Source organism: Pseudophryne corroboree, chromosome 3, assembly GCF_028390025.1.
Source record: "Pseudophryne corroboree isolate aPseCor3 chromosome 3, aPseCor3.hap2, whole genome shotgun sequence".
In the NCBI taxonomy this organism is placed as follows: Eukaryota; Metazoa; Chordata; class Amphibia; order Anura; family Myobatrachidae; genus Pseudophryne; species Pseudophryne corroboree.
In genome coordinates this window covers 444,052,656-444,069,963 of record NC_086446.1, presented here as the reverse complement: position 1 = coordinate 444,069,963, position 17,308 = coordinate 444,052,656, and the positions used below count along the sequence as shown (strand labels likewise).

Sequence of the window (17,308 nt, the reverse complement as noted above, 5' to 3'; positions counted from 1 at the left end):
CTGAGGAAGATCATCGCAGAATGGCTTACCCCAATTGGACTCTCCTGTGGATTTGTGGCATCGGACAACGCCAGCAATATTGTGTGTGCATTAAATATGGGCAAATTCCAGCACGTCCCATGTTTTGCACATACCTTGAATTTGGTGGTGCAGAATTATTTAAAAAACGAGAGGGGTGTGCAAGAGATGCTGTCGGTGGCCAGAAGAATTGCGGGACACTTTCGGCGTACAGGCACCACGTACAGAAGACTGGAGCAACACCAAAAACGCCTGAACCTGCCCTGCCATCATCTGAAGCAAGAAGTGGTAACGAGGTGGAATTCAACCCTCTATATGCTTCAGAGGTTGGAGGAGCAGCAAAAGGCCATTCAAGCCTATACAACTGAGCACGATATAGGAGGTGGAATGCACCTGTCTCAAGCGCAGTGGAGAATGATTTCAACGTTGTGCAAGGTTCTGCAACCTTTTGAACTTGCCACACGTGAAGTCAGTTCAGACACTGCCAGCCTGAGTCAGGTCATTCCCCTCATCAGGCTTTTGCAGAAGAAGCTGGAGACATTGAAGGAGGAGCTAACACTGAGCGATTCCGCTAGGCATGTGGGACTTGTGGATGGAACCCTTAATTCGCTTAACAAGGATTCACGGGTGGTCAATCTGTTGAAATCAGAGCACTACATTTTGGCCACCGTGCTCGATCCTAGATTTAAAACCTACGTTGGATCTCTCTTTCCGGCAGACACAAGTCTGCAGGGGTTCAAAGAACTGCTGGTGAGAAAATTGTCAAGTCAAGCGGAACGCGACCTGTCAACATCTCCTCCTTCACATTCTCCCGCAACTGGGGGTGCGAGGAAAAGGCTCAGAATTCCGAGCCCACCCGCTGGCGGTGATGCAGGGCAGTCTGGAGCGACTGCTGATGCTGACATCTGGTCCGGACTGATGGACCTGACAATGATTACGGACATGTCGTCTACTGTCACTGCATATGATTCTCTCACCATTGAAAGAATGGTGGAGGATTATATGAGTGACCGCATCCAAGTAGGCACGTCAGACAGTCCGTACGTATACTGGCAGGAAAAAGAGGCAATTTGGAGGCCCTTGCACAAACTGGCTTTATTCTACCTAAGTTGCCCTCCCACAAGTGTGTACTCCGAAAGAGTGTTTAGTGCCGCCGCTCACCTTGTCAGCAATCGGCGTACGAGGTTACTTCCAGAAAATGTGGAGAAGATGATGTTCATTAAAATGAATTATAATCAATTCCTCCATGGAGACATTCACCAGCAGCAATTGCCTCCACAAAGTACACAGGGAGCTGTGATGGTGGATTCCAGTGGGGACGAATTGATAATCTGTGAGGAGGGGGATGTACACGGTGATGAATCGGAGGATGATGATGAGGTGGACATCTTGCCTCTGTAGAGCCAGTTTGTGCAAGGAGAGATTAATTGCTTCTTTTTTGGTGGGGGTCCAAACCAACCCGTCATTTCAGTCACAGTCGTGTGGCAGACCCTGTCACTGAAATGATGGGTTGGTTAAAGTGTGCATGTCCTATTTATACAACATAAGGGTGGGTGGGAGGGCCCAAGGACAATTCCATCTTGCACCTCTTTTTTCTTTCATTTTTCTTTGCGTCATGTGCTGTTTGGGGAGTGTTTTTTGGAAGGGCCATCCTGCGTGACACTGCAGTGCCACTCCTAGATGGGCCAGGTGTTTGTGTCGGCCACTAGGGTCGCTTATCTTAGTCACACAGCTACCTCATTGCGCCTCTTTTTTTTCTTCTTTGCGTCATGTGCTGTTTGGGGAGTATTTTTTGGAAGGGCCATCCGGCCTGACACTGCAGTGCCACTCCTAGATGGGCCAGGTGTTTGTGTCGGCCACTGGGGTCGCTTAGCTTACTCACACAGCTACCTCATTGCGCCTCTTTTTTTCTTTGCGTCATGTGCTGTTTGGGGAGTATTTTTTGGAAGGGCCATCCTGCGTGACACTGCAGTGCCACTCCTAGATGGGCCAGGTGTTTGTGTCGGCCACTAGGGTCACTTATCTTAGTCACACAGCTACCTCATTGCGCCTCTTTTTTTTCTTCTTTGCGTCATGTGCTGTTTGGGGAGTATTTTTTGGAAGGGCCATCCGGCCTGACACTGCAGTGCCACTCCTAGATGGGCCAGGTGTTTGTGTCGGCCACTAGGATCGCTTAGCTTACTCACACAGCTACCTCATTGCGCCTCTTTTTTTCTTTGCGTCATGTGCTGTTTGGGGAGTGTTTTTTGGAAGGGCCATCCTGCGTGACACTGCAGTGCCACTCCTAGATGGGCCAGGTGTTTGTGTCGGCCACTTGGGTTGCTGAGCTTAGTCACACAGCTACCTCATTGCGCCTCTTTTTTTCTTTGCATCATGTGCTGTTTGGGGAGTGTTTTTTGGAAGGGCCATCCTGCGTGACACTGCAGTGCCACTCCTAGATGGGCCAGGTGTTTGTGTCGGCCACTTGGGTCGCTGAGCTTAGTCATCCAGCGACCTCGGTGCAAATTTTAGGACTAAAAATAATATTGTGAGGTGTGAGGTGTTCAGAATAGACTAAAAATGAGTGGAAATTATGGTTATTGAGGTTAATAATACTTTGGGATCAAAATGACCCCCAAATTCTATGATTTAAGCTGTTTTTTAGGGTTTTTTGAAAAAAACACCCGAATCCAAAACACACCCGAATCCGACAAAAAAAATTCGGTGAGGTTTTGCCAAAACGCGTTCGAACCCAAAACACGGCCACGGAACCGAATCCAAAGCCAAAACACAAAACCCGAAAAATGTCCGGTGCACATCTCTAATGATAATCAGATTGTGTTTGGGAAAGCCACTGGTTTGGTTATATATGAAGAGGAGCAGGAATGTGCTTTATCTAATTCTTAACTTTTGAAATGTAACTTGTATTTATTTATATTTTCTGCGATAACCTGATTGGTTGGAGAAGACAGGGAGGGCTTACCCCCCTGTGGTACTGTGTGTAGAACTGAGATAAAAAGAGGATGCCTGTGAGCCTCCAAGTATTGTAGTAGTACCATCTTATTCTGCTGGAACATCTTGCTGTATGCTGTTGCCCCTAGCAATAGGGAAGAGTTCTCTTTAGAACTATTGAGCAAATAAAACATCATTGCCTCAAGAAGATTGCTTCATCTTGTGACCTACAGGGTTAGGCCAAACCTAGCCCCGTCCTCCGGCTGTCCAGGGAAGCACCTAACGTCTCCATGTTCCGCCTTCCGCCAGCTACCGGTAGAGGCCTAGCAAGTGGCTAGAGGGGATTCATCAGCACCACACAGGTGTGGTAAGGCAGTGCGTCGGCACATACAGAGCAGAACCGTGGTTCCAAACGCCACGGCAGGTTAGGAGTTTGGTGGTGGCAGCATAAACCCACCCACAACGCAGTGGGTGGAGTCAGTAACAGGCGGTTACTGACGGTAAGCGGGAATCCCCTATGTGATCAGGCCTCGTGTGACTTGACCTTCCAATCTGTGCGCAGCCAACGGGACGCGAAAGCGACGAGTGCTTTCGTACGGGACCGTCCTGTCACAATATTAATAACACCTTTATTTGGAGTAAATAATATACAGCACAGGTCAGCACCACTGAACTTATATGGCAGCACCACTGGACTGGACTTATATGGCAGTACCACTGGAATTATACGGCAGTATCACTGGAATTATACAGCAGTACCAATGGACTTATACAGCAGTACCACTGGATTGGATTTACACGGCAGTATCACTGGACTTATACGCCAGTACCACTGGACATATACAGCAGTATCACTGGACATATACGGCAGTATCACTGGACTGGATTTATACGCCAGTACCACCGGAATTATATGACAGTACCACTGGACATATACGGCAGTCTCACTGGATTTATACAGCAGTACCGCTGGACATATATACGGCAGTATCATTGGACATATACGGCAGTATCACTGGACATATACGGCAGTACCACTGGACATATACGGCAGTATCACTGGACATATACGGCAGTACCAATGGACATATACAGCAGCACAGGGACACCAGCACTGGACTGATGCAGGATAACACAGCACCACTGCAATGGACTGGACTTATACAGCAGCACTGGACATATGGCAGCAGAGGACACCACCACTGCAACTGGACTGATGCAGCACAAGACAAAAACACTGTACTGATGAAGGATGGGTGGTCTTCAGTATGCCGGCTGTCGGGATCCCGGCGCACAGTATACCGGCGCCGGAATCCCGACAGCCGGCATACCGACACTTATTCTCCCTTGTGGGGGTCCACGACCCGCCTGGAGGGAGAATAAAATAGCGCGGCACGCGTAGGGGCTCATTTGCGCTCGCCACACTGCCGGTATGCTGGTCGCCGGGAGCTCGACCGCTGGCATACCATACTACACCCATGCAAGACAACACAGCAGCACTGCAATGGACTGGACTTATACAGCAGCACTGGACATATGGCAGCAGAGAACACCACCACTGTGACTGGACTGATGCAGCACAATACACCACCACTGAACTGATGCAGCACAACAAAGCACCACTGGACTGGACTTATAAAGCAGCACTGGAAATATGGCAGCAGAGGACACCACCACTGTGACTGGACTGATGCAGCACAAGACACCATCACTGGACTGATGCAGCACAACACAGCACCACTGGACTGGACTTATACAGCAGCACTGGACATATGGCAGCAGAGGAAATCAGAGTGGACTGATGCAGCACAAGACACTACCACTGTACTGATGCATGACACTGAGGACGGAGACACGTCCTCTCTCTACACTCTCCAATGCCTGAGTGAAAATGGTGACGACGCGCCGCTCCTTATATGGAATCCAAATCCCTCGAGAATCCGACAGCGGGATGATGACGTTTTGCCTTGTTCTGATTTCCGAGTCAGGCAGGAAAACCCGAGCCTGACTCGGATCCCGGGCTCGGGTAGTGAAGTTCGAGTGGGTTCGGTTCTCAGGGAACCGAAACCGCTCATCTCTAGTTTATATGTATGTATGTATGTATGTATGTATGTATGTATGTATGTATGTATGTGTGTTTATGTGTAATGTGTAGGCTTACCATACTATCTCTTTAAACTGGCACACATGAATTTGCACAGGTTCTGTGGATGATTAAAGCCGGGTGAAATGCAGGAAGTCAGCCAGCCACAGAACCTGTGTTATTTATATCCAGGTTAAAGAGATAGTGCGGTAAGGTAAGCTATACAGTGTGTGTGTGGGTCACCCTTGATGAAGTCCCTGGGCAGTGGATGGGGGGCTGATAGCCAAAATTGTGTAAAAAAAAAGAAAAAGAAAAAAAGAATATAAGAATATTGTCTTTTGGTGTGGAACTACAAGTCCCAGCAAGCCTCCCCCGCTTGCTGGTACTTGGAGTACTAGCGTGCGGGGAAATAACGGGCCTGCTGGTACCTGTAGTTCCACAACAATGAAATACAGACACACTGTGAAAGTACAAGTTTATTTTCTCATATATGCACACTTACACACTCACACATACTTACCTAGTGTCCCACGGAGCCCATCGGTTTCCTTGTCAAGTAGAATCCCTTGGTGTACCTGTCAAAAAAACACAAAATACTCACCTATTATCCAGTGAAGATCGGTCCTCTTCTTTCCATGTAGGAATCCACAGGGTTAAAAAAAAATACAACGGAAAACCCGATCCACGCCACTAAAGGGGTTCCATGTTTACACATGGAACCCCTTTCCCCGAATGCCGGGACCCCCCATGACTCCTGTCACTAGAAGACCTGACAGCCAATCAGGGAGCGCCACGTCCTAGTGCTCTCCTGATTGGCTGTGCGCGCCGGTCCTGTCAAGCAGGCGGAGCGCACTGGCTATAATGAGGATCGCGGTCCTCCATTATAGTCTATGGTGGGAGAATTACAGTTTGCAGCTAACCGCGAGGTTAATTGAGGTCATTCACACGCAATTTTTTATAACATTTTAACTATTTCAATACTGTACACAATGAAGCCTTGCACGGTTCTCATTATGTTAATTCCGGCAGTGTTTTACTATTCTCACCCGTAAAACACTGCCAGCAATACGAATTACACAGACATCGGTGAATTTGAATTGAAAAAATGGAAACGATTGATCTCGGCTGAAATCGGCAGAAATTAGATTCTTAGTAAATATACTGTGACTAGCAGGCCTCAGTGAGATTTCTGTGAGTCTGCCCAGAGGCGTCACTCACCTCTGTAACACCCGGTGTGGCAGCGAGGGAAAAGGGGGTGGGGCTTCACGGGAATGAGTGGGGCTTACATAGAGGGGCGGGGCTTCACGGGCGGCATCCGTTTTTAGGCCATTGAAGGCACGGGAAGGGGTGGGGCTTTGCGTCCCGACACCCTTTTTTTGTCACTGAGGGATGTGGGAGGTGAGGGCTGACTCCCAGGGGTGCTGTCCCTGCAGTGCTGGCTCCTACACAGTGACAGGAGCCGAGTGCTGCACATAATATAACAGTGTAGCACTCGGCTCCTGTCACTGTGCAGGAGCCGGCATTTTGGTGTTACTCCTCGGCGGGTGACACCTGGGAGCGGGCCGAACCCCCCGCACCACCCTTGTGACGCCACTGAGTCTGCCTGATGTTTTGAAATGGCAGTCATTTAAAAGGAAAATCAGGTTGGATTTGCCTTTTAAATGATTGCCACTTTAGAACACGTTATGCTGTTCTAATGAATGAAATAACTGCCAGCTGCTGTGAAAATAGTATTGTACAGCAGAGAGGGCTGGCCGATCAGAGATGTGATTTCCGGACATTGCCTGTCTGGGATCGCTAACTCCGTACTCCAGTCATATGTCCTGATCTCCAGAGTGTGCAGAGCAATCCCAAATGGGTGGCAAGCCTACCAGAATCAAAGGTTTCCCATAAGCCTATCGCAGAGTAAATACAGTATGTAATCTAGAATTGCCAGGATGTTCCTCACCATCAATTACCACTTGTGCAGTCCAACCTGTAAAACACCTGCTGAAATAAACGTGAATTACTTTTCTTATAAAATGGGCCACTTGGTGTGCTTGTAATACCCCATGATGTCTGGTGTTTCCAGCTATACACTGAATATTGCACAAATAGTATATCATTTGTGAGATAAGCTTGTTTATGACAACATTCTCTTTTCTCTGTTTGTTTCCTGCAGAGTTCAGCAATCTCATGTAATACAACACAGTATGAGAAAGATGGCAGATGTTGTTCATTGTGTAAGCCTGGTAAGTGTCTGCTAGAATTGGTATATTCTATAAGTTGTGCATTCATTGTAGTCGATGTGATCTTTTGTGTCTGTACTGTGTAACTTTGAGTACGTTTGTGCATATTTTCAGTGGTGTTTTCTGTTTGAAGAAACTATCCATATGTTCCAAAAACACCAAATTTAAAATCAGGATACAAGACCTAGGGGGTTATTCAGAGATGAATGCAGATTTTCATCCAGATCAGGAATCAATATAGTTATATTTGTAACTGTTTATTTATATATGGACTCTTAATTGGTCCTTTTTTTATGAGAGAATAAAGAAAAAAGCTTTTTAATACATTTGTGGAGGTCGTGAAAGCTGCCGTCTATATACAGTCAGCTGAAAGGTGCTTATCTGACACATTTGTAGAAAATAAACCTTTTGATGTACATAGGGCTTATGACCTAGGTGAGTGTCATTCTATATGTGAATACTGTATTATCAGAAGAGAGGGATCAGCAATCAGTAAAAAGAAACCTTTATATGAACGCATCTCACTAAGTTAAGGTGAGTCTGGAGGTTCCTTTTACAGTAGTGACAGTGTATTATGTGCTACTGGTTGACTGTGTCCCCTTGATATTCTTCTACTTACACTGACAACATGCAGGACAACATTGCTGTGTAACTGAATCATACAGGCCAAAAACCTCTGCAATCTGGCTAGACTTGTATTATGTATTATGTGCACATCTTATCCCCCTGACACAGCTCTACCGCCTGACACATTGTATTCCTTTTGCCAAAAGGGGAGGGTTCCGCATGGACCTACTGGTTTATTTTCTAGTGAATATCACATTCCATGTTTTCACAATATACAACTAGTGAGATTAGTCAGATAGCTCAGTTGGTGGTGCACCCAAGAGTCATGTATTGTAACATGAGTCAGAGGAAAGGAAAGAAGACTCTTTTTGTTGGGGCACGCTTCTAAGTAATAATTGTATTTCTCACACAGCTCTGCCCCCTGACACATCGCTTTCCTCACACAGTTCTGCCCCCTGACACAGCTATACCCTCACATATCTTTTCCCTCACACAGCTCTTCCCCCTGACACATCTTATCCCTCATTCAGTTGTTTGCCCTGACAAAGTTCTTTCCCCTGTCACAGATCATCCCTCGCATCTCTTCTTTTGACACAGCTCATCCCTCACGCAGCTCTTCCCTCTGACACATCTTATCCCTCATGCAGTTCTTCCCCCTGTCCAGCTCATCCATGCACAGCTCATCCCTCTCACATCTTTCCCTCACGCAGCTCTTCCCTCTTGACACATTGTATTCCTCACACAGCTTTCCCCCGACACATCTCATCCCTCATTCAGCTCTTCCCCGACACAGTATATCCCTGACCCAGCTCTTCTCTCATGCAGCTTGTTCGTGAGGAACAGCTCTCCCACCTGACAAAGTTTATCACTCACACAACTTTCCCCCTTTACACAACTTATCTCCAGTCATGAAGCTCATCTCCCCTCTTGCGACCCCCCCCCATGCAGCTCCCCCTCTCATGCAGCTCATTTCACCTCATTCGACCCCCCCCTCATTATTATTATTATTATTATTATTATTACTACCAGTTATTTATATAGTGCACACATATTCCGCAGCGTTTTACAGAGAATATGTGGCCATTCTCACCAGTCCCTGCCCCAGTGGAGACTACAATCTATATTCCCTACCACATGTATATGCAGACACATTTGTGCTAGGGTTAATTTAATTGGGAGCCAATTAACCTACCAATATATTTTTGGATTGTGGGAGGAACTGGAGTAGTCGGAGGAAACCCACGCAAGTATGAGGAGAATATTCAAACTCCACGCAGTTAGAGCCAAGGTGGGAATTGAACCCATGCCTCAGTGCTGTGAAGCAGTAATGCTAACCATTACACCATCCGTACTCTCATGTAGCTCATCTCACCTCATGCGGCTCTCCCGCTCATGCAGCTAATCTCCCCTCACGCAGCTAATCTCCCCTCATGTGGCTCCCCCTCTCATTCAGGTAATTTTCCCTCGTGTGACTCCTCCTCTCATGCAGCTCTTCTCCCCTCATGTGACTCCCCACTCATGTAGCTCATCTCATCTCCACTCATGTGGTTCCCCCCAGTCAGCTCTTCCTTTCCTCTCTCTTGCCATCCTGCTCTCAGTTCTCCTCCTCCACCCCTTGCAAGCTGTCACTGATATGCCCTGTCAGTGTCCACGTGGGTCCTGTCTCACTCCTCCCAGGAAGTAGGCGACTCCTCTTCCTGCAGAAGCACAGACAGGATGCACTCTGCATCTAGCACCGCCTATCGCACATCTCGGTGTCTCTCACACAATCACAGTCTCCTTCAATTAGGCAGCTGTAACTAGGCAAGGTGGGCTGGCAGAGTTGGAACGCAGTTCCAGTCCTATAAACCTACACCTACTCAGTCACAAGTAGAGATCTGCCAGAGATGTGTACGACTCTGCATGGCCTAGTTGCTTTTGCTTGGTACCAGAGCATACTCAGTATGGACACATACACTCTGCAAAAGGGATTGCATTCAACTCTGAAATAGCCCCGTAATGTGACCAGTTCAGCCTGGCATAGCCTGATGCAGCCTGTTGCTCTTTTACCGGGGAACAATTACCATCTCAGATTTAGCACTGGTACTAGTTACTGCTTTTAACCAGAATCCGTGCAATAACCAGCCCATTCTGTAGCATTGGTGCTGGGTATTTATTTTAGAGAGAGGACGTATTTCTGGTTTTCATTTCTATGGCATTTCTACTAGGACAGCAATTCTTCACAACTCCGTCCTGGAGATGGTGGGATTTCCATTATTCTGGTAAATGCTGGGGCTAAGAGAATACATAAGTGGTGAAGACAATGTTACAGTGACCTTTTGTCTTCCCTAGAGCCAGTGTTCAGTGAAGTGTCTTTTCAATTTTATGTACACCAAAGTCTTCCACAATGTTTCTTATTTTGTGTTACCTGTGGGATGGTTGCCCTGTGTAGCTTGTGTCCTGGGCTATATAATTGACTGCAGGAATACTGGGGACTAAATTAACTGCTTGTTTTTTGCTTGTTTTTACAGGACAGAGACTAAACAAGGACTGTACAGAGAACAGTGAAACTGAGTGCCTGAGTTGTGCTGAGGGAGAATACCAGGATACGTGGAACCGAGAAACTAGCTGTCTTCTGCACCAGTACTGTGATGAGAGTATGTATGGCCCCTATGTGCTTTCCTGTTTTAAGTTCTGTTATTTTCTATCTTTTTTATCCGCTCATCTATAGGAAAGACAAAAGCTGGACATATGTTGGCCAGTCTGACCACTTAGTCAAAATGCAGCTAGATTTATAGCCATATTTATAGAAGTTCTATATTGAGCTAAGGTACTGAATGTATTGGTGAGCATACACTCTTAGATGCAGTTATTGTTCACACCCAGTCTACGTCCTGGTCACACCTGATGGCTCCCTATGTGGTCTTGATCATGAGCACCATGAACGTAATCATTTGTGGCCAATTTAGGCTAAAAAGGTGTAACTGACCATCCAAATGAAATGCATACTTGCCTACCCTTCCGGTAGTTGCGAGAGACTCCTGATTTTCCTAATGAAGTGGGAAGGAGGGGGAGATATGAGGAGAATCCCTGTTAGTAGTGAGGGGGCCAGGCTAAATTATGCTAATGGAGTCAATGGAGAGCCAGTGCTGCCCCCAAAGCTGTCAGCAGCAGCTCCTCTCTGGGCTTCTCCGGAAGATGTTATAATTGAAGTTGACAAGTATAATTCAATGTATAAGGACACCTCTAGGTAATAGAAATATGAGGCAAAGAGCAAAACAAACCAATAGGCACATCTAGGCTAAATAGTTTAACAAGTTATTGTAGCACACCAAAGTCCCCATACAATTTATGGGACTGTTGCAGATGGGAAGAGAGATCCATTGGGTCCCTTCGCCTCCTCCGGCACTTACACTACACGTGTGTGACCTAAACATAGACAAGATGGAACCTGGCACTGCAAAGTAGAGCTGCTACAACTAGCACAAAAGTGTAAATGTGCATACACACTGGGCGTTTTTGCCCAGCGCGTATGCCCAGCGATAATGTAAACATCACTAGCAGAAAAATAGCTCAGTGCATACACACTGAGCTATTTTCCCTGTGCCCAGTGATGTTCACGGGGTGGGGGGGGGGGGGGGGGGGGGCAGTGTGACACACTTTCCACAGTAGGAGACTGTGGAAAGTGCTTCACTTAGCTGTTCAAACAGCCAGACGGACGGCGGCGGTCAGTGATGATGCAGGAGCGCACATCAGCGCTCACCCCTCATCGCCCGGCCATGCACACTGGCGGTGTTTGAGCTCAAGGTAGCTCTAAACGCCAAAAGTGAGCTACTTTGAGCTCAAAATCGGCTAGTTTGTGTGGGCCTTTAGTGTGTGCATGATAGCTGAAGTGGCAAGCTGCTCAATCAGATTGTGATGTCACTTGGGTGCTAAAAGGGAGGGGTAATTCTGTGTAAGAAAAAACTATTTGTGTTCCCTAATGCACACTGAGTGAAAAATAATAATACTACATAATAATCAGATAATACGGAGATCTTAGTTGCGTATATCTGCAGATATAGGGTTAAGCCCCCTGGCTGATCGGCAAGGCTTCTCCGTCACTGGGGGTCCCTAATACTAGGTATGGGTCCGGGGTGCAGGACCCCATCACGTCGGCACAGGTCGGCTACCCCAGGTCAGCACACAGGTGAAAATTAATAAGGGTTAATAAGAAGCACATAAGTGCTATGTAAGTGAAGTGTGATTAAAATAATACAAAAATATATACAAAGTGATAGGGAAAATCATAAGTGTAAATAAAGTGTTAGGGTGTGCCGACCTGAAGCCGCCCAGCCATACCGACATAGGGGCCACTGCACCCCACCCCCACCCCGTAAATAATTACACATATGTCTGGGTCTGAATGCCCAGTGTTAGGCCACATGATAATGGCTTCTACTGCATCTGAGAGCCAGCTTACCTGGAGACACCCCTAACTTCTCCAATGGCACTCTGGAGTCAGCAATCCCTCCTAATGTTGACCCATCCATGCCTCTCTAAATACAATGCACATATAGTGGCAAGCTGCTCAATCAGATTGTGATGTCACATCACATCCCCAGGACATCCCCAATGTCATTCCCTGCGGAGCTCAGTGTACCCCGCAGCAGAAAACGAGATCTATGGTAAGAACTTACCGTTGTTAAATCTTTCTGCGAGGTACACTGGGCTCCACAGGGCGCCCACCCTGACGCACTTACCTTCTTTGGGTTGGTATGGCATTAGCCGCTGACACTTTCTCCTGTCTTGAGAATGTGGTGTATGTGGCTACTAACAGTTGTCGTCTCTTTTGCCTGCTACTGCATTGGACTGGTTAAAAAAAACTGAGCTCCTGTGCTCGGAGGCGAGGTTATAGAGGAGGCGGCGCTAGGCATTCTGGGAAGAAGGTCAAAGCTTTCAGCCTGTTGCAGCCTCGGATCAAGATCTTACTCTACACCCCCAATGTCATTCCCTGTGGAGCCCAGTGAACTCCGCAGCAGAAAATGCACTGTTGAGCACCGCAACACAAAAAGGCCAGGGGGTGCATGGATGACAACAGTGGTGGATGATCAACACTTAAATTGCTCCGTCAGGCGCCGTCCAGTGGCTGATGATACACAGAACACTTGAATTCCTCCCACAGAGGTGAGGAGCAGTGTTAGCCTTTTATGATATAGGATGTGATAGAAGCAGCAGTATGAATTCTGAAGTGTATAGGAATATACTGTCTGCTTAGATTAAAGTGGAATATTCTGCAATGGCTGAGTCAATCATCGGATCTCAAAACAATCGAGCATGCATTTTACTTGTTGAAGACAATGGTGGTCATTCCGAGTTGTTCGCTCGCTAGCTGCTTTTAGCAGCATTGCAAACACTAGGCCGCCGCCCTCTGGGAGTGTATCTTAGCTTAGCAGAATAGCGAATAAAAGAGTAGCAGAATTGCTACTAAATATTTTCTTGCAGTTTCTGAGTACCTCCAGACCTACTCCTAGATTGCGATCAGCTCGGTCCGTTTAGTTACTGGTTTGACGTCCCAAACACGCCCTGCGTTCGTCCAGCCACTCCCCCGTTTCTCCAGACACTCCCGCGTTTTTCCCTGACACGCCTGCGTTTTTTAGCACACTCCCGGAAAACGCTCAGTCACCACCCAGAAACGCCCCTTTCCTGTCAATCACTCACTGATCAGCAGTGCGACTGAAAAGCGCCGCACAGACAACAGCAAAACTGCTAAGTTTTTAGTTAAATAACTAAGCGCATGCGCGCTGCGTACCATGCGCATGCGCATTTAGCAACAAATCGCAGCATAGCGAAAATGGGCAACGAGCGAACAACTCGGAATGACCACCATTACTACAGACAGAAAGACTCACTAACTAACAACAACTGAGGACAGCTACAGCAAAGGCCTGGCAAAGCAAAATAAAGGAGGAAATTCAGCATTTGTTGATGTCCATGGGTTCCAGTCATTGCCTGCAAAAACATCTTGAAAAAAGAATTAAAAATGAAAATTTTATTTATGATGGTTAATTTGTCCAATTACATTTGGGACTGTGTATAAAAATGGTTGCAATTCCTAAACGTTTCATTCAATATTTTTGTTCAAGCTCTTGAATTGCAGCTAAAAGTCTGCACTTCAGTTATAGCTCCATTGTTTCATTTCAAATCCATTGCGCTGGTGCACAGAGCCAAAATTATGAACATTGTGTCGGTGTCTAAATATATATGGAGCTAACTGTAGGTCCCTAACAGACTTGATTCACTAATTCTAACTATTGTCCCGCTAGTTCTATCAATTGATACTAAATAACTAGGTGATATTGTTAATTAGAAACTGAGCACAATTTCCGAATGTTTTTTTTTTACATTAAATCTACTTTTGCTAGTATTACTAGTATTAATATTCACTTTGTTTCATGCCAATGTTTAATTGTATTACTTTAACCAACACTTTTCTCTCACACTAGACTTTGGTTTTCACAAGATAAGTGAGGGGACAGCAGTCAGAAATGTGAACTGCAGCTGTAAAGAGGGCAACCACTGCTCCAATCCTGCCTGTGAGACTTGTGTGCTTAACACAGTGTGCGGCCCAGGACATGGAGTGACACAGCGAGGTGAGGTTACCCCTATTTGTGATGAAAGTTACAGGAGAACCATCATCATTACTATTAGTCATTGTTTATATGCCATTCATATTATGCAGTACTATACAGAGACTGCAGTACCAGTTAACCCCAGTCTAAAGGGGGGTACTCACGGAGCAATCACTGCTTAAAATCGTCCATATTTGCCTGCACTTCTATGGAGCCGGGTGACGGGGGAGTGAAGAAACTTCACCCCCCGTCACTGCCCCCCCGCCGCTGGGTCGCCCGTCGGCCGTATCTGCTGTCGGGCAGCTCGGCGGCGGATCTTTATATGTGTAGGGCCCATAAGATGACTCCAGCCTGATCTTTTCTCCTGTCTCACGTTATCCTAGCCCTTATCTGCTAGGTGAACTCTCATCAGTGATCCCAGAGTGGAGAAAAAGTTGCAAGTAGATCTACTATCATACCACACTGTATACAGAGGCGGCTTTAGACTTCATGAGGCCCTAAGCAAGACACCACTTTGGGGATTCCTTCCTCAAACAATTCATAGCACTATATGGTATTTTTGTCCCTGATTTATATGTGTGTGTGAGGGGTGTGGTATGGCTGGCCAGCATACCGATGCTAGGATCCCGGCGGGGAGTGGTGAGTGCAGCAAGCCCTTTGCAAGCTCACTGCGCTCGACACCCTGCGCTCGCACGCTGCGGGCTCTGTGGCGACGAGTTCTATTCCCATTCTATGGGTGTCGTGGACACCCACAAGTGGATATAGCCCCTGTTGGTCGGCATGCCGACCGTCGGCATGCCGACCATCGGGATAGTGAGGGGGCGAGATGTTGGTGGAGGTCATGTGACCGTCGGTCTCCCGACCGCTGGCCACATGAATACTACCAGTGCTATGTAATAATATAGGGGGTCATTCTGACCTGAACGCTCGCGCATGGCTGACAGCCGACGGCTCGTTACCTAGCGATCGCCTCTACCTGGTTGACAGGCAGAGGTGGTCGCTGGGCGGGAGGGGGCAGCATGGCGGCGTTTTGGCCACCGTTTTGTGGGCGCGGTCCAGCCAACACAGGCGTGGCCGGATCGTGCGGGGGGCTGGCCGCAGCGGCTGCATGACATCACACACAGCCGCTGCGACCCGGGCAGCGACAAGTAGCTCCCGGCCAACACGCAAAAGCTGCGCTGGCCGGGAGCTACTTCTGAAGTGCAAAAGCATCGCCGCTGTGCGATGCTTTCGCACTTCTGCAACGGGGCAGGGACTGACATGCGGGGCAGGCTAGCCCTGTGCTGGGCGTCCCCCCGCATGTCTGTGTTCCTGATCGTAGCTGTGCTAAATTTAGTACAGCTACGATCAAGTCGGAATCACCCCCATAGTGCAATTTCAAAGTGCAATAGAATATGCTAATGCTGTATAAGTAATGGGTATTATAAAGCATTAGGTCGACAGTCATTAGGTTGACCACTGTTGGTTGATAGTGACTAGGTCGACACCTGAAATAGGTCGACACAGTCATTAGGTTGACATGAACAAAGTCAACATGGAAAAGGTCGACACGAGTTTTTTTTTTAGTTTTTTTGGTGTCGTTTTCATCGTAAAGTGACGGGGAACCTCAATTAGTGCACCGTGTCCCCTCGCATGGCTCGCGAGCTTCGGGCAGGTTACTATTCCCAATCGTAGTCCACGTGGAGTGTAAAGTATGAAAAAGTAAAAAAAAATTAAAAATAAAGTGAAAACACATGTCGACCTAGTGACCATGTCGACCAATAGTGGTCGACCTAATGACCATATCCCCCTGCTAACAGGGGCTAGGGCAGGGGTTCTCAAACAGTGTGACCTGGCACCCTGGGGTGCTGCGGGACACTTGCAGGTGTGCCTCAGTTTGGGGGTCCAGGAGCAATTTAAACTATTTATTGTCAATGTAATAGGCAAAACTAGTGCTTGTGGATGCCAATCATAAAATATGTGGACAAATAGAAGCAAATATTGTCTCTCACCACACAATTGAACCTAAGGCTGACACATAAACATAATTGACTTCATTTAATATTTTTTTCTACATTTCTCAAAAAAAAAAAACTTTTGGCCTATGGGTGCCATGAAAAAAAATTCTGATACTCTAGGGCGCCGTGATTTCAAAAAGTTTGGGAACCACTTTTTATAATAAAAATAGTTTTAATGAGTTAAGGGTTAAGAATATTTTTTAATTAAATTATTCTGTTTTCCTTTTTACCTTTTTCACATTGGTGCAACTGAAAGCCCAAATCTGTTTTAGGCATGTGCACATCTGCAAAAACTACAGACCTATGGGGGGAATTCAAATGTTTGAAAAGTCAGTTGGGAGTCTGTTTTTTCCTATCTAATAGACAGGAAAATACAGACACCCAACCGACTTTTCAAACATTTGAATTCTACCCCATAATATAACGGCAGATAAGAACCATTTGGTAAAATAAAGGAGCAAATATTAGAATATTCACTCAAGCCCAAAACGTAAATTAGTTAAGCAATAGAAAAACAGTTGTTAGATGTCAAAAAGCCCCCATTGTTCCTAGTCAACAAATACTAAGTAAGTACTAATCACCTGAGCAAAGGTAACAGGATATGGATGCACCTAACATACTGATATCATACCTCCCAACTAATCAGTAGTCGATAGTGGTACTCCCAAACGCCTCCAGAAAGAGTGCGTGGCCTAGCCAAAATGGGAGCGTGGCCTTTTGTAGGTAGGTGTGGCCTTGTGACATGTCCCCCTGTTTTCTGCATTTTGGAGGCATTCCCAGTGCTCCCCAAGCAGGTGGGCAGCCCCCAGGCTCATTTCTCTGCACTGTTTAGAACTTTAGACGCTGTGCACACTGCATCTTTTGCTGTGCAGAGCAGCGGTCATCAAAGGCTCC

The 17,308-nt window shown here is 46.8% G+C and overlaps 1 protein-coding gene across 1 annotated transcript in view; it reads left to right on the top strand.

Moving 5' to 3' along the window:
- CD40 (CD40 molecule) overlaps window positions 1-17,308 on the top strand; it is a 102,938-nt gene that overhangs the window by 44,123 nt on the left and 41,507 nt on the right. Inside the window, exons 2-4 of the mRNA XM_063960458.1 lie at window positions 7,194-7,263; window positions 10,338-10,463; window positions 14,292-14,438. Of these exons, the coding sequence (XP_063816528.1) occupies window positions 7,194-7,263; window positions 10,338-10,463; window positions 14,292-14,438 (343 nt within the window). The remainder of the gene's footprint in view (window positions 1-7,193; window positions 7,264-10,337; window positions 10,464-14,291; window positions 14,439-17,308) is intronic.